Here is a 25,721-nt window from a genome sequence, read left to right on the forward strand (position 1 = left end):
CTGTCGTCCTCCTGTCAACAATCCGCCTGCTCCACTCCAAGCAAGGTGACCCCCTGGACCAAAATGGTCGTCCGCAGGAGGAAGAGGGCTCCAAGCGGGACCCATGGTGGGGCTTCCTCTCCCCATAGCCTGCCGCTTTCCAACAAGTACGCGGTTTTGTCCGTGAGCGAGAAGCTGGGGGCCCGGGACCAGCACCAGAAAACTGCACCTGCACCACAGACATCATGCCCTTGTTGACTTCCCTCCATTCATGGCTAGCTGCCCTCCAACAGGTGAGTGTCTACCAGCATCAGGTGCGTGTCCAACAGGAGCCATCTGCCTCCGCCGTCCTGCTCCTCATCCCAGCGCAGGTGGCTGATTAAGGACGCGGTGCGCTGGCACTCCTCCTGTTCTCCCAAACAGACGAGGGATCACACCCCGGGTGTGGGTGGCCGGGTGGCTGAGATGGCTTGCCCCCCTGAAGATCGAGTGGACACTCCCACAACCCCCCCACAACCCTCATAATTGGGGACTCCATCGTGAGGCACGTCCGCATGACAGGGGCATTCACCCTGTAGTTCCCCAGCACCATTGTTATGGGCATAAGGGGGAAAATCTGGGACATCCTGAGCTCACATCTGCTGGCGAAAAGGATCCACGCAGGAGCGAACAACATCGCCAGGCAGCAGTCCAGACTTATAAAGTGGGGCTTCATTGACAACTTTGATGTCTTTTGGGAGAGACGGCATCTTTTTGGGCCAGACGGACTTCATCTAAACAGAGCAGGTGCCCGCTTGCTGTCCACCAACCTGGCATACAGTGTGCAGCATGCCAATCTCCCCAAACCTGCACTAGCTGCTCTGTCCGCCACCAATTGATGTCCCCCAGGTCCTTGCTCCTATGCATCAAGTTCCACCTCTTACCACTGTACACACAACAACATGGACCTATTCACACCGACACTTCACCCATTCACGTTACCATTACACTACATCAACACACCAGACACCATCGTGTTCACTCTGTGAACTCTAATAACCTAAGACCTCCCCCAACACACCAACAATCCACCTCTTCACTTAATAACTTGACTTGCACGTAGACAATATATTAGACCACATGTCCAAAGACTTGTTAAACCTCCTCAGCTGCATGGATTTTACACAACGTCACACAGCCGACTCACAACAGCGGACACACCCAGGATCTGGTCATTAGCACAGTCTCTTAGCCAGTGTTTCCTCTGTTATTGACCTAGCTGTGTCTGACCATTATTGCGTGTTTTTTAGACTACATTTACAGGTAGCCGGCTATTTTCATAAACAGACATTTCACCCTCTCCGTTTTCAAAAATAACAGCGTACACACACGTCCATTTTCTCCCACCAGACAGCAGTTCGTCCAGGTTGGACCCAAAACTGGTGACGCTGGAGGTGATGTGGACTAGCTGTTCATGTTGGTGGGGGGTCTTGACCTCCAAGTACTATTTGGTCTCTGCTCCTCGATATAATAGAGTAGCTGCATTTGCAAATGCAAACATACGAAGAGGGTTTGCACCTACATAAATTTGACTGCTACTCTGAATGCATCCATGATCACCATAGTCAAATGAAAATGTAAACAGGTGGCACTTTTGGCGCAGGTGCAAGTTCTGGCACATACTGTGACGTTGGTTACCTAAAACTCAGTTTTTCTCTGTTTTTCTCAGTTTACACGCAAACGTGCAACCAAAGTTTTCCAAAATCTCCACTCTGGCCAGAGATTTTAGAATGCATCATTTTCAGAGGCGAATTCTCAGTTTACGTGTAAACGAAGGGAAATGTCTCCATTTTTCAAAATATCCTTGTACGTGTAAACGGGGCTTTAGTATCACCGGTTTTATTCAGCAGGAGACCACAGTGAGAACAGTCAGGAAACACTATATTACCTGAGGTGGCCGCAAATTTTATTGACATTTTAGATAAACATCCTCCAGTTTCTTTACCTGCACCTTGTGATTTTATTGTTGATGATTTGAACAGTAAATTAAAGACAACTATAGATATAGTGTTGCACCACCAGTTTTAAAGAAAGTCCCAACTAAGCATACAACGCCGTGGAGAAATGAAGACATCAAAAAACTGAAGAGAAATTGCAGGGTGGCAGAGAGAAAATGGAGGATAAATAAATTAACAATTAACTACCAGATGTGAGCAACTAAAAATGTATAACAAGGCTCTGAGAGAAGCAAGAAATAACCATTTTAGCAGAATAACTTCACAATGATAACCCTAAAATCCTTTTTAACACAATTGACCAGTTAATTATTCTGGGTTCCAGCAAGTTCCAACACACTCCAACAAACTCTCTTTGGAGGACTTTGCAGACCACTTCAGAGGTAAAATTGATTTAATTAGATCCACAATTGTAAGAAATCAAAATACTTTTTTTAGTACATCTGAATGCGTGTTTTACCGCGAGGAAACACTGGACAGTTTTGTCCTGGTTGATGCTCACATGCTTGATAGAGTAAGTTCCCAAGTTAAACCAACAACCAGCCCTTTAGACCTATCCCAACATCACTTTTAAAACATTTTATGGATTCTTTGAAGTAGAGCTTTTAAACATTGTAAATTGTTCTCTTTAGATAGGCATCTTCCCTGCAGCTTTTGAAACAGCTGTAGTGAGGCCTCTTTTGAAGAAGAACAATTTGGATCCCAGCATTCTTAATAACTACAGACCAGTATCCAACTTAGCATTTTTAAGTCAAATTTTACAAAAAATAGTATTTATTCAGCTGAATGAGTTTTTACTTAATCATTCAATCTTTGAGAAGTTTCAGTCTGGTTTTAGGATGAATCACAGTACAGAGACTGCACTTTTCAAAATTGTTAATGACCTAGGTGCATTTTGGACACACACAAGCTTTCAGTCCTTGTTCTACTGGATCTAAGTGCTGCTTTCGATACAGTAGATCACACTGTTCTTTTAAGTAGACTCAGACACCTGGTTGGCCTCTCTGGCACTGTTCTTAAGTGGTTCACTTCCTATCTCACAGAGAGAATATTCCTGGTAAGTCTGGGTATATGCTCCTCGAGAATACATGAAAAAAAATGTGGTGTGCCCCAAGAATCAATCTTAGGCCCGATTCTTTGTAATTTATATATGCTCCCACTTGGCAGTGTCATCAGGAGACATGGTATCAATTTTCACAGCTAGGCTGATGGTACACAGCTGTATATTTCCATGTCTCCTGATGACACAGGGCCACTTGGTGCCCTTTTTAACTGTATTTTAGACATAAAATCCTGGATGGCAGAAAACTTCCTACAGCTCAACCAGGACAAAACCAAAGTTTTAATCATTGTTCCTGAGGCCCAGAGAGTGAAACTTTTACCAAAACTACAAACATTGTCTTTACATCCATCCAATCATGTAAAAAATCTGGGCGACATTTTTGACTGTGAGCTCAATTTTATTCCACACATTAAATACGTTACAAAAACAGGATTTTACCATTTAAAGAATGGGGCTAGAGTCCGCCTGTTTCTCTCTCAGGCAAACACAGAGATGCTGATGCATGCTTTCATCTCCAGTCGTATTGATTATTGCAATGCCCTGATATCTGGTCTTCCTAAAAGAAACATCACAAGTTTACAACTTCTACTGAATTCAGCTGTACGTGTGCTTACGAGGACCAGAACGCAGGCACATATTGCACCGGTTTTAGAATCACTGCATTGGCTCTCTGTGTGTTTCAAGATTGATTTTTTGTTCCCATCAGTGCCTGATTTTCAGTCAGTTATAGTCTTTTGACCAAACTATAGTACAGTACTTATATTCACAGTGTGGATATATGCTTGTCTGCTTTAGTGTGTGAAAACTAAATACAGTTTGCTTTCATTCAGCAGTTTTTTTATGAGAAAAAACAGCATTCATGTTGATACTCGTACTCATTACTTTTTTTTTTGTTTTTCAAAATGGTGGCAGCTTGTTACGGCAGTTCCGGCCGTTTTCCTTTGTATTGGTGTGTCTTTTTTGTGTTTTTTCCCATTACTACTCTCGTTCAATCGTGCGTACATATGGATGTACTACTGATGAGACTCAGGATTTGTTTTTTTCTACTTTGTGGATTACTTCCACCAACTTCAGGAGATCCACTGAACTTTGAGTCCATTGTTAACACTCGAGAACAGCTGATTGCACTTAGCAATATAAGCGTACTCCCAGTGGGAAGAACGGAGATCCCCAAGGAAATAAGGAGAAGGAGAAGGGGATGCAGAGTTGGGGCAAAGTGCTGGGACAAGAAAAGACGGTACAAACAATCCATATTTCTAAGTGCTTCCAAAGACAACTGGACTTGTTTGTGGTTCTAGAAGATGTTTGCCTTTTATCCAAAAGGCTTCTTCAGTTCTAACTGACTTGTGGGGAGTCTCAGGCGTTTGTCCTCTAGCAGGATCATAGCTCCACCTAGCATCATGTGAGTTCTGTGTCTGTGAACAAGAGAGAAGAAAGGGACCATAAACAGAACAACATTGTCATTCCTTACAGTGCAGGAGTATCCAAAAAACTCCTGCACTGGATTTTCAAAAGGATTTTCAACAAACACCAAATCCCTGTTCATTTCAAGCCCAGCAACACCTTGAGGCAGAAACTTGTCCACCCCAGGGACAAAACACCCACACAAGCAGAGCAATGTAGTTTATGCAGCGAAGAATGCACTGGCACAACACACCTCAGGTCAAGACACAGCAGTCCACCTACATCTCAAGGGCAAGGGACATTCGTTTGAGGACAATAATGGACATATTTTGGCCAGGGAAGACTGATGGTTTGAAAAAGAAGTGAAAGAAGCCATCCAACCACTCAAACTTGCTTGATGCCAGGTGGAGCTTTGATCCTGCAAGAGGACAAATGCCTGAGACTCCCCACCAGTCAGTTAGAACTGAAGAAGCCTTTTGGATAAGAGGTGAAATGTCTTCTAGAATCACAAACAAGTCCAGTTGCCTTTGGAAGCACATAGAAGTACAATGACGTGGGTGAATGAGAACCTTCACAGACGTAAACCATCCATACTGTCTCTTATTATGAGAAAAGTGAGATCTCTCCAAAATAAGACGAAAGCGCTAACTGCTCTAAGCAGACAGCAGAAGGAGTACCAGGGGTGTAGCCTCATATGTTTCACAGAAAGTTGGTTCACAGAGATTATGCTGGACTCGCATTTTGCACTAGACAGTTTTCAACTGCTGAGAGCGGACAGGAGAGCGAAGGAGAGTGGTAAGGTGGGGCATAGCAATGTTTGTCAACATCAGATGGTGTAACCCAGGGCACATCAGGGTAAAAGAGCGGTGCTGCACCAGAGACATTGAGCTCTTAGCCATCGGCCATATTACCTACCGAGGGAGTTCTTGCACGTTATCGCTATATCTGTGTACATCCCCCCGTTGGCCAGTGCCGCAGCAGCATGCGAGCTTCTACACACAGTAGTCTCACAACGCCAGACATCACACCAGCAGGCCCTCCTGCTTACAGCTCATCACCTCTCCTCCCACTGGGTCGTTCCAATCACAGTCTGGTTTATCTACTCCCTGCATACATACCTTTGGTGAATAAACAACCACCAACCATCAGGCATGTGAGAAGATGGCCAGCATGGCACTTAGGGACTGCTCTGACACCACTGACTTGGATGTGTTGTGCAGTCCACACGGGGAGGACATTGGCAGTTTAGCAACCTGCATTACGGACTACATTAACTTCTGTGTGGAAAACACTGTGCCTACAACAAACCCTGGGTGTCCCCTGAATGAGAAGAAGAGGGTCTTTAGACCAGGGGACAAAGGTGCAGTGGGAGCTGAAACGGGAGTTTAGGAGAAGCAAGGTACAGCTACAGCTACAGCTACAGAAGGGAGGTGGAGGGGAACAACACCAGAGAGGTTTGGAGGGGCCTGAAAACCATCTCAGGTCATTAGGAAATTATTCCATTGCAGCGGCAGTTTAAACATACAGACAATACAACAATACAGACAAACACTATATATATATACATATATATACATACACACACACACACACACACACACACACATATATAAACACACATATATATGTGTGTATATATATATATATGTATATGTATATATGTGTGTGTGTGTATATATATGTGTGTGTGTGTGTGTATACATATACTTATACACACATATATTCTTCCTTTTTGTGTGTGTATGTGTGTGTGTATATATATGTGTGTGTTTGTGTGTGTGTGTGTGTGTGTGTGTGTATATATATATATATATATTGTTACGGCCGGCTCGTAGGCCGCAACAAATAAGGGAGACGCAAACGGGTGGCTCCAAAAATTAACAAAAGTTTATTAAATAATGCAAACAAGGAAAAATGCTATGGGGTGTGGGAATCAGTGTCAGTGGTGTGTGTGGGTGCATGGGTGTGTTGTATAGTATGTGGTGCATGTTGTCAGTGCGAAACCAAAAGACAATAACTCAAAAATGAGTAGGCAGCATGGCGTGGTGAAGACCGACGAGAGCGTGGCAGCAGCCCGCTGCTGCTGCTGTGATTGACGAGCACGAACCCCTGGACAGGTGGGGTTAAGTAACCTGAGAACACTGGCCAGGTGTTCCCAGTTACTTAATGTCCTCCTAGCTCCACCCAGTTGAGTACCTGCAAGACAGAGCACACACAGTAGGCCCTGGGGCCGTCACTATATATATATATATATATATATATATATATATATATATGTGTGTGTGTGTGTGTGTATATATATATATACACACACACACACACACACACACACACACATATATATATATATATATATATATATGTGTGTATGTGTGTGTATACACACACACACACACACACACACATGCTGTGGGTTGTTCACACATGGAAATAGGTTTAGGTCACAGGTGAGTAGCCAGTCATGTGACAGTCACTCAATCAATGAATCAAGTTATGAATGGGTTTTTAGTGACCCAGGCTGGGCAATTGTGGCCTCAGAGGCACACACAATGAACACCTGGCAGTCCCTCATTGTCACACAGTAGAGGTGTTTGACACCCTACTATTCTGAGTGATACAAGAATCCCTTCATATCAAACTAGCTTTAAGAGTGCCTTTCTAGACACTCAAGGACACTTTACAAAGGTAGAGCAAGTACAGTAAAACAACAACGAAAGCTAAAATATGTATACATACATATCCTCATGTATACAAATTGAATAGTTCTGCACCCCAACCTCCAGTATTTGCATTAAGAAGCTTGTGAAAATGTGATGTGTACATATAGCTGTCATTTCATTTGTCTTATACATAACTGACATTTCATAGTAGTCTTACTGCCTTCTTGGACAACAAAAAGTACAGATATAAACTGAATCTCAACTGTAGAGTTGTAGTTAGTTCTAAAAATGACTCACATTGAAAACTGAACCTAAACAGATTTGATAAAGAACTTGAAAGGATTAAGAATGAATGACAGATTGAGTATTAGATTCAATTTTCTTAAAATTTGATTTGGTCTTCTTTTTTGCCAGGCATCCTCCTTTTTCAAGAGAGACCTGGTAACAGGAACACAACTGCCAAACAAACTATACAGTAAACAAGGAATTAATAAAAACACTTATAAAAATAATAAAAAACATCAGACAATAAAGCTACAAAATCTCCAAGGGAATGTAGGAGCCCAACTTTCTAAAAGGAATGCATTTCTGATTTACCTGCAGCGCACTGATTTGATCTCTTTAAAGTAAAAAGACAAGTATTCCAATTTAACTGATCATGTGTTTTTTTTTTGTGTGTAGGTCTGTCTACTCTTCAGGTAATACTGGACACTGCAGCAGAAAAAAAATGGGTTGTCACAGCAATAAATGTAGGAAACTTGAAAGATGAGAGGAAGGACGAAGCCTACCGCTCTCTGTTTCAGGTACCGATATTCTGTTATACTCCACCCACCTGTTATGCTCTTTTAAAATTCCTTCCTGACAGGTAAAAAGAAGTGGTTGATGACACAGTGTGTCATGAAGTGTCTCCTCCCAGTTCAAAACAGGGAAGACACGATTTTTTATTATCCTTATTGGTAACACTTTCTATGAAGAGCACATCTATAGTGCATTATGAGCGCATTCATAGTGAATTATAATGCTCATCATAATAAATCAGAGAGTTTAAAAGTTTAAAAATGTTTGCCATGGTTACAAGTTAAAATGAATGCCACATGTTTGCACTTAAGTGTTAAGGTTTGTATTTTGAAAATAAAGTTGAGAAATAGAGAGACTTAAAATGTGTTTTGTCTTTTTCTCGCTTTGAGTGTTTTATACCAACAGCAACTAACCCCAAAACCATGTTTTCAGCTGAAAACTATTATGTCTACGTATTTAGTAGTGTCTTTATATTTTAGTATCTGACATAATGACTTATGATGCAGCATAGATTCTTTTAAATGCATGCAAATGTGTTACTAACAATGAAACATTACAATGAGGTATGCTGCATTGCAGATGCAACCATATGAACTTCACTTTACTTAAAGCATACATTGATAACTTATGATCGTTCATGGAGTATTATAGCATCCTATGAGCCCTTACAACAGTCTGTTGTTGAGGTGTGTGTATAGAGGGGTACAAGTAGTCAAAACGTATTAAAAGCCCGATCCGTCAGTCTGTAGTTTATAACCTGTCAAGAGCACTCATAAGACCCTTGGATCTCTAAGTCATTATAAGCTAGATTTATAGTTATTCATAACTGTTGATATAGTGCACCATAAAGCATTATGAGTGTAGTCATAATGAATTATGATTTATTATGACGAGCATTATAATTCACTATGAATGCACTCATAATGCACTATAGATGTGGTCTTCATAGAAAGTGTTACCTTATTATTTATTTTCAATCATGCTGAATATTATTTTAACCATGTGCTCCAGTATGACAATGCACACTGGCTCTGAGCACAAAGGGGAACTTTTTCATCTTGTGAAACCGCCAATGTCTTCTTTTGGGATTCAAGGAAATGTGTTTAGTACTAGCAATAACAAAAACAGACACAGTGTTGTGAGACAGTTATACGCTTGTTGACTACCCACCAAATTATCTAAAATTGTAAGAACAAGCAAACAGCAGAGATCAAGGTGGGTGGAGTGAATGAGTAGTTGTTGATTTCTAGAGGATATTTACTCCAAAGAAGTGGATTTTCTGTTGGAAAGTTTAGTCTTTATTTATGTCTATTGTACACTCCAATTTCTTTTTAATTGTTATTGCAAGAAAAAAGACGAAACACTGACCAAACAGCGCAAGGAAGACAAGAACTGGGAACGCAGGCCAGTTCACAGAATTTCACAGGAAGTAACAGCTGTGCCTTACGTTGGTTTGATGTTTGTGTATCAAAGTAAAAAAAAAAAAAAAAAAAAAAGAGGTCAAAGTCAACTTTATTGTCATTTACACCACATGCACAGGACTTATAGAGGGATCAAAATAATGTTTCTCACAGTCCCATGGTGTGTGCAAAAACATAAAGGCGATATGCTTTGTGTGTGTGTCTAAGTCTCCAGAAAATGAATGTAAGTCTATGTCCTTGAAAATTATGGAAACATGGCTAAGTCTCTCTCTCTCTCTCTCTCTCTCTCTCTGTGTGTGTGTGTGTGTGTGTGTGTGTGTGTGTGTGGTGTGTGTGTGTGTGTATGTGTATGTGTGTGTGTGGTGTGTGTGTGCATGTCTGTGCACTCTGAACAGTCATTCCAAGGGGTGGGTGGATGAATGTAGGAAAACTAAGGGAAGGTATAGAAAGGGAGATATGTGGGCTTGATCCCCCCTTATAAAAATGCTCCCAGACCGTAAAGAGAGGCCCAGTTTATTAGGGATTGACAGGCAGTTTTATTTAAATGAGTAAAAATGAGGAAAAGAGAAAAAGGTTGGTCCAGCCTTTCTTCCTCATGCTGCCCAATCCCAGAGAGAACCGTTACAGCGCCCTGAATGTGTTTCCAGCCATTAGGGACAGTTCTTATATACCTTAATAATACTATGGCGGCAGAGGAGTATTAGAGAGGGATAGAAAGAAAAATAAATAAACAAATAACTAAGAAATTATGACATGAACAGAAACAGGTGGGTGTGTAAAGGGGTGACTATAAAGACAAAAGATGGGAGATAGAATATTCATGACAAATGTATGAAGTATTTTATAATTCTTCATAACAAGTATGCAATAATGAAGACGTGCTGTCAGCGGTTGTCAGTGTTTGGAAGTTCTGGATGTGTTTTTTAATAATAATAATAATAATAATAATAATAATAATAATAATAATAATAATAATAATGGCATTATAACTATTGCCTTTGTATTAATAATGACAAAACGTAAAACACATGAAATACAAAGCATTAGGCCTTTTTTTTTTTAAGTGATTATCCAAATATTTACACAATATTTACAGTAAATTCCTGTTAAATATTGGTTTTATACACAGGACATGAATCCCACACCACATATATACATACTGTATATTTCCAAGTCTGAGATATACTCATTAGTGAATATTTATAATTTTACCACGTCCCACGATATGATTATGTTATTTTGGACTGATGACTGAGTTGACAAAAGCCACAGCTTATGTAAACTTGTAGACCCATTATATATGTATATGAGAATGCCAGTACTCAGAGAGTATTGGACGAACACCCTTAGAATCCTATGGGAGTATGAGAGATCTGCCAGGAAAATTGTAGACTACAGACACCACCTACAGTTTAACCTGACATGATGACAACACAGACTCATATCAAACAGCCTACATCTAGGCTCCATGGTGAAAGGCCACAGAGCTAGGATGATCTTAGAAAAAGCATAGAACCATCTACAAAATGAAAGAGTGAGACAGGTTCATTTCACCATTCAAGCATTGAATCAAGCAGTTGACGACTTACTCAAGAAACTGATATCACATCTGTCCAGTGCCTTCCTGGAGAAGGTTGCTGCTTTCATGAGAAGGCACAACTATCTTGTAAGGGAAATTCTTCCTGTTGATCGTTGAGAGTTGCTAATTACCCAAAGAATTACAGACTCGGTGTGATGAATCAGGTCTCTTTAATACATGCAGCATGGAGGGAAGACTCATGTAGAGTGTTCTCTGCAGATCTCCACAATGTCTTGACTGTTTTTGCTGTCTGGCAACAACAGGACAACTGGTTATCACATACACCTAGTGTTAGTAAATCATGCCTCCCCCAAAACAATTACCATTTGAGGATTGCACTCATCCTGTCTCCTAGGGTTTATACTATACCGTAAATTCCTTAGGTACAATGAATTGCACCCTAAATTGTTTCCCTCATCGAATGTCCTTCTGTCCTCTCCTTCATCTCAGGAAGAAAGGGTCACAAATCTGCTAGGGCCACAAATCTGCTAGAATGAACCACAAGTGTTTATAGAACTCAGTAAGGAAGCCATCGGGTCCTGGTGCTTTGTTAATGGACCTAAGATTGAGTACAGTGGAAAGTTCATCGTATGTTCTTGGTGAATCAAGTGTATTGGTTTGTTTTTTACTAACTCGTGGGAAGTCAGTGTGGTTAAGAAATGAATTGATGTCCTCAGACATAAAACTCTCTGCTTTTATTTATTTGTTTGGGTGAATATGTGTGCTTCCCTGCTGACTTCCCTTCCCTGTAGTGTTCACGTTTTGCAATGATTGGCCCATGGGTTGTTGGTGTTCTTTGGTCCCAGACAGTGTACGTGGTGAAATGATGTCGGGTCATCTGTGGTTTGTTTAGGAATGGCAGTTTAATCCAGTTTAGATTGTATTTCATACTGCCTGCTTGGAAGTCCAGAATGGTTTCCTCCATGGCTTTGTTTCGGTGGTGACAGTGGTGAGCTGTGTGCTAAAAATGTTTCAGGGATGTGGATGTGTTGATTAAACCTGGGAATTTTGGGGGTTTTGGAGTGAAGCTTTGTGTTGTCTGAATTGTTCTTAGACATGATGCAGATTCTGTTGAAACATTTGTTGATGTACTCCTCCAGATGGCCTTGGTAGCTTAATGTTTTTGAATGTGAAAAGCAAACGATAGATGGTGACAATAGAAGTAAAAAGGTTTTATGTATGGGGAGGGATGTATGTTTGAATCAGTGGTCTAGCAGCTGATGGCCACCATCTTGATTCTCAGACTGTTTCATGTGTTCTGTTCACGGTGGCATCCATCTCTCTGTACACTCTGATTATACATATTCAGGTGACCTGCTGTGCTCTGGAAATAATGTGTAAGGGTCCACTGCAAAAACTCTCTACTTACCCCGCTCTTTGGTTGCATTTAAATACATAATTTAAAATGTCACGTGACAGGACTTTTTAATGTTAACTTGACCTCTATTTTACACTCAACATTAAGGACTTTGATGTTGAATATTGTTAAATACTTGTGTTTTTTAGGACCTGGAGATCCGTAAGGAGCGACGCATCATCCTGGACTGTGAACAAGACAAAGTCAAAGACATCATGGAGCAGGTTGATTCCAATCTTGTCACATTTACTGTTACTACTAATAATATGTAATTTATGTAGTAACAGCCATCCATCACCAAGTAAGGTTGTTCTACATATTCAAGGTGCTACAGTACTGGATATCTTTGTCAAATACAACACCATTTCCAAGTGTCCTCTTAGATAATCTGAGATTACTCAAACAAATTGCATTAGATGATTTTATTTTTTTAAAAAGAGCTTTTTCTTGTCCATTTGTTGAACTTTATTTTTGTTGTAGTTGTAGCAGCCCACAAATTAATAAAACATATAGCTGTAGCATATTTGCTTTAAAAAAGCAATTAATTATGACTCAAGTCCATTTCAGTGTGCCGTCATCCTTTTTTGCCTACATAAGACACAACTACATCAGTTCAGGGTCCAATATATCAATATATATGTGCAAGATAATAACTATTAGCTATTAATCACTTGATTAATGTGATTTCTCTTCCTGAACATCACTGCAGAGCTTGTCTATACTAGGGCTGTAAGACGTGACTTTGTTCTTCACGCAGGATTGCAAGCTGTCATCCATGAGGCGATGTTTGCTTTTAACGTAGTTCATGCTGGAGAAAATCTGCTCGCATAAGCATGTGGATGCAAAGTTCAACTAGCTGACAGGTCTAGGAACCATAATCCTATTTTATTAGGATAATGCAGCAGGAGAAGGATGCTAATTATACAGCCAAAGCAAGTTTTGTTTATGAGGGCCAAACATGGAAATGGTAGAGTTCAATACATTTAATATCAAAAAGAGCAAACCAAACAAAGACTTATGGGAGGGTGAGGCTGGTGAGGGTTAAAAACAAAAGCAAGGAGTCCATAAGGCAAACAAAGTCCAATGAAAAGGGAACCAAGTCCAAAAATTTCATAAAGCAAGCAAGGTCCAGGGAAAAAACAAGAAACTCAGTCCAAACTGAAAGGTAAGGAAACACTCACAACAGACGAGAATTTCAAGAACAAGGGATGAACTGACAAAAGACAAAGGGGAACACACAGGCTTAAATAGACGGTAGGAGAACCAATCAGGCACAGGTGAAACAACTCAGACAATCACAAAGGTGGGAAAAAACAGGAAGTAAAGTAAAATCTGACACACAAGGAAAATCTTCAAAACAGAGCAGGAAATAACAAAACAAAGGTGAGGGTTTGGCACCTAATGAAATCTTCATGTTTTGGCTCAGCATTGTGTTTTTGTGATGGATACAGCTGCTGTGTTGCTCTGCCCATTCATATTGTGCTCTGACTCCCCTCAGCTAGCCATATTGTGGCTGTCCAGTGAAAAGCAAATATGCCATCACCATGACCATCGACATTCTTAGACTTGGACTTAGACAGCTTTTATTGTCATTCAGTAGACAGCAAGTGTACACCGAACGAAATTTCGTTTGCAACAAGCTCAGCACAGGGTTGAAAAATATTTTAAAAAGTATATATATAAAAGTGTGTAGTGATATGTATGTATGTATAGGTATGTTAAAATAAACAGCAGAGTATTGTGATATATACAGTATGTGAAATAGAACAGTGAGTAGAATAACCTGCAGGAATATACAGTAAGTTGAAAATAGCAGTAGGAATATGCAGTAAGTTAAAAATAAGCAGCATAAATATATACTATGGTTAATTTAAAGTGCAGTTGTGAAGAGAGACCTAAGGTGGTAACAATGGTGCAAAAGTACACATTTAGAGGTCAGCAGTCTGATGGCCTGGGGGAAAAAGCTGTTGCAGAACCTGGAGGTCCTGCACCAAATGCTGCAGAACCTCTTTCCGGAGGCCAGCAGGGAGAACAGACCATGGTGGAGGTATGAGGAGTCCCTGATGATGTTTCTGGCATGGGACATGCAGCGTTTGGGTGCAATGTCCTGAATGGAGGGGAGAGAAGTCCCAATGATTTTCTCCACTGTCCTCACCACTCTCCTAACGTTCTTCCAGTCAGCAGCACTGCAGCCTCCACACCACACAGAGATGCAGCTGGTCAAGATGCGATGGTGCTTTTGTAGAAAGTAGTGAGGATGGGCAGGGGCAGTTGGGCTCTCCTCATCCTGCGCAGGATCAGATTCCCACCTGACTGCCAAAGCAAAAATGCACGATTAGCTTCCATAAACTCAACTGTTTCCCCTACCTCACTCTCATTCTCCCTCTGAAAAAATGTCCACTTCTCCCTTCATTGACTTTCACAGCCCCTCCGACCTCACTGACTACAACCACACTCTCTCCTCCTGCCTCGACCAGCTTGTACCCATCAAAACCAGCAGTTTCCTTCAACCACTCTGCTCCCTGATACACCCCCGAACTCTTCTTGATGAAAACTTTTTGCAACAATTTGCAGCAATACAAAGATGCCTTTTCCTGTGCCTAATCCACCTGCTATTCTCAACTAATTCAGTTGGGCTCCAGAAACCCAAAAGCACTTTCAACAAACTCCTCAGCCCCCTAGACAGCAGTTCCCAGTCATTTACAATCGACATATACACCTCCTTCCTCTCATTTTTTCAAACTAAAAGAGAAAACATCTACAGTGGTCTCCGGCCCCAGATCCACCTGTGGCAGAGGTGTAGGCAGCTTCAGCAGGCTGCTCAACCTCAACACTTGGCTCTCCTCTGCTCACACAACACCGGACATGGACCTATTCACACCAACACTTCACCCATTCACGTTATTATTAGACTACATCAACACACCAGACACCACCATGCTCACTCTGTGAATTCTAATAACCTAAGACCTCTCCCAAAACACCAACAATCCGCCTCTTCACTTATTAAGTCACCTGTCACCATCAACATGGCACATTTTAATGTTGGCTCATTTTTAAACAAATCTTTTATTATCACTGACCTAGTTTTAGATAATAAGATTATTTTTTTATTTTTAACCGAAACATGGTTGGGTACAGATGCACCAGTTGTTCTCACTGAGATCTCCCCACCAAATTTTAACTTCACATTCTCCGCAAGAAGTGACAGGAGGGGTGCTGGTACTGCATCAATAGACCACCTAAATATGATGCTGCTTTTATCAGTGACTTTTCAGAATTTTTATCAATAATCTGTGCCACTTTTTTATCATTATATCCGATGATTTTAACTTGCACAGAGACAATCCATCAGACCACATGTCCAAAGACTTTTTAAACCTCCTCAGCTGCATGGATTTTACACAACATGTCACACAGCTGACTCACAACAGGGGACACACCCTGGATCTGGTCATTAGCCACAGCCTCTCAGCCGGTGTGTCCTATGTTGTTGACTTGGCTGTGTCTGACCATTATTGTATGATTTTTTTTTAGTATCACTGTTTTTTTTCAGCAGGAGACCACAGTGTCAGGAAATGCTATATTACCTCTGAAGTGGCTGCAAATTTAATTAACATTTTAGATAAACATCTCCCATTTTTTTTTTTACCTGTACCTTGTGATTTTATTGTTGATAATTTTAACAGTAAATTAAAGACAACCATAGATATAGTGTTGCTTCACCAGTTTTAAAGAGTCCCAACTAAGCATACAATGCCATGGAAAAATGAAGACATCAAAAAACTGAAGAGAAATTGCAGGGCGGCAGAGAGAAAATGGAGGATAAATAAATTAACTACCAGATGTACTGTGAGCAACTAAAATATATAACAAGGCTCTGAGAGAAGCATGAAATAACCATTTCAGCAGAATAACTTCACTTCGCAATAATAACCCCAAAATCCTTTTTAACACAATTGACTGGTTAATTATTCCGGGTTCCAGCAAGTTCCAACACACTCCAACAAACTCTCTTTGGAGGACTTTGCAGACCACTTCAGAGATAAAATTGATTTAATCAGATCCACAGTTGTAAGAAATCAAAATACTATTTTTAATACATCTGAATGCGTGATTTACCGCAAGGAAACACTGGACAGTTTTGTCCTGGTTGATGCTCACATGCTTGGTAAGTTAACTTGGTAAGTTCCCAAGTTAAACCAACTACCGGCCTTTTAGGCCCAATCCTAACATTACTTTTTAAAACATTTTATGGATTCTTTGAAGTTGAGATTTTAAACATTGTAAATTGTTCTCTTCAGATCGGCATCTTCCCTGTAGCTTTTGAAACAGCTGTAGTGAGGCCTCTTTTGAAGAAGAACAATTTGGATCCCAGCATTCTTAATAACTACAGACCAGTATCCAACTTACCATTTTTAAGTCAAATTTTACAAAAAATAGTATTTATTCAGCCGAATGATTTTTTTACTTAATCATTCAATCTTTGAGAAGTTTCAGTCTGGTTTTAGGATGAATCACGGTCCAGAGACTGCACACCAGCTTTCAGTACTTGTGCTACTGGATCTAAGCGCTACTTTCGATACAGTAGATCACACTGTTCTTTTAAGTAGACTCAGACACCTGGTTGGCCTCTCTGGTACTGTTCTTAAGTGGTTCACTTCCTATCTCACAGAGAGAAAATTCCTGGTAAGTTTGGATAAATGCTCCTTGAGAATACTTGAAATAAAATGTGGTGTGCCCCAAGAATCAATCTTAGGCCCGATTCTTTGTAATTTATTTATGCTCCCACTTGGCAGTGTCATTAGGAGACATGGTATCAATTTTCACAGCTAGGCTGATGATACACAGCTGTATATTTCCATGTCTCCTGATGGTACAGGGCCACTTGATGCCCTTTTTAACTGTATTTTAGACATAAAATCCTGGATGGCAGAAAAATCTGGCGTCATTTTTAACTATGAGCTCAATTTTATTCCACACATTAAATACGTTACAAATACAGGATTTTATCATTTAAAGAATGTAGCCAGAGTCCGCCCATTTCTCTCTCGGGCAAACACAGAGATGCTAATGCATGCTTTCATCTCCAGTCGCATTGAATATTGCAATGCCCTGCTTTCTGGTATCCTAAGACACTGGTTTTAGAATCACTGCATTGGCTCCCTGTGTGTTTCAGGATCGATTTTCAGGTTCTCTTAGTGGTTTTTGAGTGTCTTAGGGGTCTTGGGCCTTCTTATCTTTCAGAATTGCTTTTACCTTATGCACCCTTGCAGACCCTCAGGTCCTCTGACACTGGCCTTTTATCTATTCCCATAGTAAAGTGTGTGAGAGAGACAGAGTCATGGGGTGGAGATTTGGGGGTTGGGGTGGAGGTGGAGTGGGGGGTTGGGGGGTGGGGGGAGGTGCTTTTAGCATGTAAAGCACTTTGTGCTACATTTGATATATGAAAAGTGCTCTGTAAATAAAGATTGATTTGATTTGATTTGATACAGCAACTTAACCTCCACCACATAGCCCCCCCCCAAACCACCTGCCCCCCTTTATCCTGCCAACCCCTGTCTCAGTTCTCTGCAGTTTCCCTTACAGGCCTCTCCATACTCATTACTGAAATGAAAACTGCCACCTGCACCCTGGACCCCATCCCCTCCTGTTATGTCAAGGCCTGCTTTCCCGCTCTTTCTCTACTCATCACCATAACAATAAACTTCTCCTTTTCTACTGGCATTGTCCCACCATCTCTCTAAATTACTGAGTAATTTAGAGAGATGGTGGGACAATGCATGGTAAGCTATGGTGGGACTGAGTGCTCCTCCTCCTCCTCTGGTAGCTGGTTTCTGTCTGGGCTCTTGATTTCCCATCTTGTTTTCTGTATTTATTTTAATTTTCCTTAAACTTGAAAGTTTTAATTTTTGGCTGAATTGGACATCTAAAGACATATTGTATGGACAAATATTTAAAAGTTGTGGATGACCCTTGGGACCTCTGATATTTCACGGATACACTCTGCTCTGGCCTACTGACAGAAAAAGCCTGCTGGCAGCTAAAGCTAACTAAATAGCACCAAGATGCCTCCTTTCTCCACAGATGACCTCTACAAACTTCTGCAACAGGTTGCAGTGTTGGAAACTAAAGTTCAGCATCTGGAAATAAACGCAGAAGTGAACGGACCTTGTGGAAATGACAGCACTTTGCTGCTGACTCAAAACAGCGGACTGGAGAATGCTAACATCCAGCTAATTGGCTCTGATACAGCTCCCACGAAACTAAAGGGCTGTGTACCGGGTAATAAATCTGCCAGTATCAGTCCTCCCTGGAATGCTCTCGGGGCAAAGCCCAAGAGTAAATCAGCTGATATGGGGAGACGTCCAACAGGTAGAACCCAGCGCCCAGAGATCTGTGATGCGACAGGCTGGCCTGCGTTATCATCCTCCTCAACACCTGTGCAGAGTAAGACACAGCTGTGGATAAAAGCTAAAGGGAAGGTGAGCAACAAAACTCCCAAACCAGCTAGTGTGCAGTTACAAAATCGGTTTGCTCCACTACTGCAGGACCCTGGATCTCCAACTGAAAACCTGGATAACTCCTCGGACTCACAGAGAAGGGTAAGGCCTGACAGGAAGTCAGAAGCTAGAAAGCTACACGGAAAGCTACTGACTGGTCCTGAGACTCTGGTTGTTGGTGATTCTGCTATTAAAGACGTGGGAAGCATGTACAGCAGAAACACGAAAGTATTGTGCTTTCCTGATGATACGGTCTCCAACATGACCGACAGAATCCTCAGTCTTGTTGCAGAAATTCCAACTTTGAAATACCTTGTACTGCACACAGGTGCAAATGATATTGCGAAACGACAATCTGAAGTGCTCAAACGAGATTTAGATAAACTGCTAAATGCAGTGAGCTCTCTGAATGCTGAGGTCTTCTTCAGTGGGCCTTTACCACCAGTCAGAGGAGGAGGAGAGAGATTCAGCAGATTATTGGCAGTAAACAGATGGCTTTCAACTGCATGTGATGTCCACTCAGTGCATTTTATTGACAATTTCAACTTTTTCTGGGACCGCAGACATTTTTTCAAAGGAGACGGACTTTCCCTAAACAAGTCAGGAGTAAAACTTTTTGCCTCCAACCTATCTTTCTTCCTGCGTAACACTGTTCCCACTCCCAAGGACAAGAGACAAGAGGAATCCAAACAAAAGCAGCAAACACCAAAACATGAAGGAGAACCAACTCTCCCCCCGCCTGTATGCTCTAACCATGAAGGATGCCAGAGCAAAAAGGGGGATGCCTCATGTCCTCCACCAGGGGCCACTGCTCGTGAGGATTCACTGACTCCAACCACTAAAACTCCACCTAGGTCACCATCTCCAACTGCCCAAAGTCCATCTAGCTCATCATCTTCACTGGGTATCCCATCACCATCCTCCCCCCTTCTGGAGTTTACTGACCAAATGAACAAACTTGTCAGCGCGGGTATCAGACTTACCCCTCGCCCATCTGGGGTCCTGTCCCCCCAAATTCCACCCCGCCCCCTACAACCACCCTGTCCCCCTCCACCACCACAGCGCCGATGGGCACCACCTCCACCCCCTCCACGGCTTGATCTGAACCTACTCCAGTCCCCTAGTAAGAGCCCAGCACAGCCACCTATTTGTGTTGGTAACTGATGTGTTCCGGGTCCAGCTTTTAAGGCAAATGTTATGCCTGACTTAAATCCGAATACTGCTCAAATCATATTACTGAAACTGCCCTCCTTAAAATCACCTATGACCTCCTCCTCTCCTCTGGTGTCAAAATCTCTCACTGCTCCCCTCCCCCAAGGTGTGCCCCAAGGTTCAGGTCTCGGCCCCTGCTCTTCATCATGTATCTAGGTCCTCTCGATTACATCATCCACATGATCTCCAGTTTCACTGCTTTCCTGATGACATCCAGCTCCTCATCTCCACCAAGACAATCTCCGCTGCCACCCACTCAGCCCTGACAAACTGCATCACTGAAATGAAATCCTGGCTTCAAGCCAGTTTCCTCAAACTCAACTGTGACAAATCAGAAACCATATTTATTGGACCAACATCACTCTCCAAATCCACCCACAACATCACCCTAAATATCTCCCCTCACATCCGAAATCTTGACATCATCTTTGACCAAACCCTCTCCTTCGACTAGCACGTGAAACACATCTCCAAAACAGCCTACTTTCACCTCAAGAACTTTGCCCACCTCTGGCCATTGCTTTCCTCCACAGCTGCAGAAACCCTCATTCACGCCTTCATCATCACTTGTTTGGACAACTGCAACAAGTAGATCATTTCGAGATACATGTTTTTCACAGGACAGGAACACTAGACTGGCAGATGTTAAAAAGCAGCAAGATTTTAATGACAGTTGATTAGTTTCCTTTTGTGTGTTATTGACATGGTTTGTATTGTTTTCCTATCAGGTGATCACTATAGGCAGGCATGTGAAGGGATATCACTATATCATCGCTAACTTGGTGAGTCACTGTCTGTCTCTGGTTCAACCAGACCAAATTCATCTTATTTATGGCTGATAAGACATGGTAATAACAACTTGAAAAAGTAATGGTAATAGAAATTGTTAGCAGTGTTAACCATCACTCTTTTTCACTGTGATATGGTAAATCACATAAATGAGTACACCTCTCTTATAGGTTTTGTTAATACTGGTCAATATTAGGAAACAGACTACATGGCCTGCATGGTCTCAGCTAAAGATAAAGTGTGAGCAACATTTGCACAAAAGGGTAAATGTAAATCCAATTTTCAATGGATTATTTGTTTTGTTTTTTTGTTTTCATACTGTTGATCTGTTCCAGGGTTTTGTAGATGGCGACCTCTCTAAAATCCAGTATGGAGGTGCAAATGTATCTGGCTTTCAGATCGTAGATTTTGATGATCCTGTGGTAGCAAAGTTTGACCAACGATGGGAGGCTCTGGAAGAGAAGGAGTATCCTGGAGCTGATACACGAATCAGAGTAAGATTTGCACATTCAACATTAGTTCATAGGGTAGTTTCAGTTATTTGAAATTGTTCCAAGAAAGAAATATGCTGTGTGAGGAGAATTCAGATTACATGGAGCTAGTCCAAGCATCAAAATAACATAATAATGCTTGTGTGATGTGTTTAATAATCTAACTGAAATCTAACTCTAACTCCAATACATAATCTTTTGTTTTAGATTTAGATTTATTTTTTTTTAGATTTAATTGTTTCCACCTTCTGTACAACTTCATCCTACACAAATACATACATCAAACTGGACAGAAAAACATCAAATTTGACAAATACATACATGAATCCCACACCATACACCCACAACCACCACATTCTCAAACTTTACATACAGAAACTCATGCATATTACAGTCTGGTTCAGTTCTGTCATGGCAGAGGGTACAAAACTCCTGCTGAATTGCACTTTCATCCATGCCAGCAACCTGTAATGCTGACCAGATGGGAGGAGCACAAAGTGTGGGTTTGAGAGGGTGACTAGGGTCAAGTACTATGGTGTGAGCTCTTCGTGCAGTTGCTGTGTGATTGAGGTTGGGATCCCAATGATCTTGGCAGCCTTGTGTGATTTGTGTAATCGCTTGTTCTTGTGTTCTTGGAGAGGGTTGACAACATGTAGAGGAGGATGGGTCGAACAATACTTTTGTAAAGTAGCAGTAGAAGGTGGGGGGCAATGGAAAGTGCTCTAAGTTTGCAGAGGGCGAAGAGTGTTTCTTGGCACCGTTTATGGATGTCAATTGTGTGTAGTTCAAAGTTGAGTTTGTCTAGGGTGATGCCATTTTATTAGGGCGATGCCCCACATGTTTCTGAGTTCCCATATCAAGAGGCTCTGGAAATGTTCTTCCAGAAGGCCAAAAAGATACACTGCAGTGACAAAAGCTGCACACTTTGTGGATTACCCCCCCCCCAAAAAAAAAAAAAAAAAAAAGATGTAAACCTAGGGGAAACACTGAATAGCTTCACTGAACAGCTTCCCCATTGATGCTGATGGCGATGTGGGTGGGGTTAGAGACTGACCTGTGTGTGCTGGAGGAATAGAAGACCAGTTCCTTTGTTTTAGAGACCTTTAACAGCCAGTGATTGTCTGTACAGTGAGTCATGCTAGCTTGCGACTGACACAGGCATTGGTGTAGAGAGTAAACAGGAAGGGGCTCAGGACGCAACCTTGTGGGGCTCCAGCGTTGGTGATGGAGGATGAGGATGTTGTACTCTTTGACAGATTGTGTCCTGTCACTGAGGAAGCTGTGTACCCTGTGGATGAGAAATGGTGGAACATTCAGGTGATGGAGTTTCTTGATTATCTGGTGCCGCTGGATGGTATTACAGCTGAGCTGAAGTCAATGAGGAGGAGTCTGACGAAGTTACTGGGTGATTCGAGGTGTTGTAGGAGGGGATGGAGGAGAAATTCTGCTGCATCCTCAGTCCCCCTTTTGGCCTTGTAGGTGAACTCATTTGGGTCCAAGCATGGTTTGACAGTTGGTAGGATGATGTTGAGAACCACTTCTCCAAGCATTTCATGATTATTGAGGTGAGTGCAATTGGGCAGTAGTGGTTTGGCTCTGATGGGCAGGGTTACTTCGGTACCGGTATGACTGTGGATGTTTTCCATAGGGTGGGCACTGAGGCAGTCCACCTGTGCCTGAATACCATTCGGTCATGGAGCCTTGCCTGGTTTACAGCGGCTCAGCTTCCAGCACTCCAACCGCTTGCTATTTTCCTGACCTTGAAATTCTCCTTTCTCGTGTGTGTGGTGCACAGTACCGAGTGCAAAATACACATGTGGGAGGAGAGGCACATGCAGGTAGGAGGTCCATTCAAATTCAAAGCACAAAGTGAGTTGTTGGTATTTTTCTTTCTGTTCGGATAATTTTTCTTTTCTTTTCTTTTTTCATTTATTCATATTGGAATAATGAGCTGCCAGACAGACAGATGCTGTTAAACAGGTCATGGTACTTCCAGTCGATAATGGCTTTCAGATTTTAACCAAAGGTCCTTGCACATCATATAAGAACCACACAGCAGGTTGCACAAAGATAATGGTTCAACATCTGTTATCTCAGGTCACCACTGACATATGGGGTTATTGTGGTGATAATGATTTTTGTCAATATTTCTGTCTTTCAGTATACCTCAGCCCTCACCTATGATGCTGTCCATGTGATGACTGAGGCATTCCGCTTCCTTCACAAGCAGAGAATAGACATGAGTCGTCGTGGCAACAGTGGAGACTGTCTTGCCAATCCTGCAGTGCCCTGGGCACAGGGGGTGGAGATTGAACGTGCCCTCAAACAGGTAACCATTAATTATACCCTCCTTAGTATGAAGAGTGATTGACTGACCCAGGTGGGGGGGGGGGGGGGGGCTGAAAAGAGAGACCAGTTTGAAAATTCTCCTATGTCAATTCATGTTGGGAAGCTCAGATGTCCAGGGTGTAGCCCTGGATGAATGCAACCCTCTCATTCATTTGAATGAGGCCATTGCATTGGCTCAAGAGGGGGTGTTAATGCAAGGTCATCCAGCAACCAAAAGTCTTGATAGGGAGTGCACAAAGGGAGTACCAATGTCTGTCGGCTCCAGTTGTAGTGTTCAATTGGCTTGTCCAGCAGCAGACTCCACTCCGATCAAATGCCCTTTGCAGCAGGCCAGAAACAAAGGTTGCAGTGCAGCTGCCATGTCCCCCTGGTATACCAATGGTCCTGACGTTCCTCCTCCACCTTGTCTCTAGGTCTTTGTATTTCTTTTATAGTAATTAATTCTGCATGGATTTCTTCCCCTGGTGTTGCAGCAAGGTAATGTCTGTTCAGGAGAGCACGCCGTGCTGTTTAGCGCCATCAGTTCTGACACAGCAGTTTTAAACTCCTTTTATTTAATTTGAACAGCCTTAATGTTGAACCCCAAAGTTGCCAGCTATTTTTCCAGAACGGCCCAGACCTCTGCTGTGCAAGATGTACTCCACAGCTGGCTCTGCAGCACCCCTCTTAATGGACCAATAGTAATTCATTATTGGTCCTCATGCTTCCATTTTGTGAAACCTTAGAACTTAACGCTGTTTCAGAAAGAAATTCTTTCATTTTAACACACCTATGTGGTAGTAACATACTGCCATGTTGCTGCAAATATAGCTCTTGAGTTGTATTGCCTTATAGAGACAGGTGTGTTGTCCACCTCAGGGTTGGGTAAATAACAGAAACACCTCTCTGTATAATGCAATACAGTTTAACAGCACCACAAACTGAATCCAAAATGATCATAAAGTTGAATAACACCTCCCTAAAACAGTTTAAAAAAAAAAAAAAAAAAAAAAAAACGACCATTATAACCTGATGAATCTATGTCTTTGCACATGCTAAACATAAATTCTTAAGTTCCACCTGGACAAAGTTAGAAATGGACATGAGCCATGTAGCTGTATAAAACTTGAAAACAGAGAAAGACAGACTATTGACTGATGAATTGAAATTGAAAAGCTTAAACTGCTTAGCACTGCTTCTTGTGGTTCATTAAAATGCCTTAATGAACCATTTTAAAAATGACTTCATATGTAAGAATGTTCATGCTCTGTTATTTTTTCCAATAAGAATTATGGCCCAGAGTCATGAGTCACTATATAATGGTTGCATTTTAAAAAAAATAAATTGACGTTATCAAATGTTTACCCTTTCCCCAAAAGCAGGCAACTTAACTCAAACTGTGATTTTGGTCAGTGTTACATCTCTAATGGAGGTTAATACTAGGAGTCCAGTGAGGAAAAAAAGTTTGATAACAGAACATTTTATGACTTTGACATAAATGCTTGCTTGTTTCAGAGTATTAAGAGAAAAAGAGGCTGAAGTGAGCAGCTGCAACAGCTACATGAAACAAAGAAAAAAAATGGCATTCCAGTGACATTGTTCTCACTGGAAAATGCAATGTGTAAGATAGTTTCTGCATTTTGGTAAAAGCTACAATAACAGATAACATTTCTTGAGAGAAATATTTGTTTAATTTTCATAATCTGTCCTCTAAGAATTCATATGATCTTTATTTTGTTCACTATTATGAAGATTCAGGTCTCACTTAAAAATTGTTGAAATGGAACATTTTCTGTCGTTGTGGTGGTTGGTATGGATGATGGGCTACACTTTTATATGTCAACATTAACATCTGGAGTATGTTCAATTAAGAATAAGTATTTCTCACATCTTGTTTCATAAATGACTGTTCTGGCAATTTTGTGTTAAAAAGACGTTCGTTGTTTGTCTGGGACTTCATTCGTACGCCTGCAGACGGGCTCCTACCTGCCACCTCGAGTGAGACGGCAAGAAGAGAGCCCAGAACAGGGAAGGTTGTCAGGTTATATACAATACATTATCTTATAAATAGGATGACACTACCATCAGAATAGTGTCAGCACAATAGGCATAATAATGCAACAAAATGTGTTGTTCAGTCAGG

General features: G+C 41.5%; 1 protein-coding gene across 3 annotated transcripts in view; it reads left to right on the forward strand.

The window, feature by feature from the left end:
- Positions 1 to 25,721, forward strand: part of LOC143319929 (glutamate receptor 2-like) — a 180,364-nt gene that overhangs the window by 51,620 nt on the left and 103,023 nt on the right. For all 3 annotated transcript variants that reach the window (XM_076729206.1, XM_076729208.1, XM_076729209.1), the window contains exons 4-8: positions 7,782 to 7,903; positions 12,405 to 12,479; positions 20,699 to 20,752; positions 21,095 to 21,253; positions 23,412 to 23,579. In XM_076729206.1, the coding sequence (XP_076585321.1) occupies positions 7,782 to 7,903; positions 12,405 to 12,479; positions 20,699 to 20,752; positions 21,095 to 21,253; positions 23,412 to 23,579 (578 nt within the window). The remainder of the gene's footprint in view (positions 1 to 7,781; positions 7,904 to 12,404; positions 12,480 to 20,698; positions 20,753 to 21,094; positions 21,254 to 23,411; positions 23,580 to 25,721) is intronic.

The sequence above is a fragment of the Chaetodon auriga genome, chromosome 4, assembly GCF_051107435.1.
Source record: "Chaetodon auriga isolate fChaAug3 chromosome 4, fChaAug3.hap1, whole genome shotgun sequence".
Lineage (NCBI taxonomy): Eukaryota > Metazoa > Chordata > Actinopteri > Chaetodontiformes > Chaetodontidae > Chaetodon > Chaetodon auriga.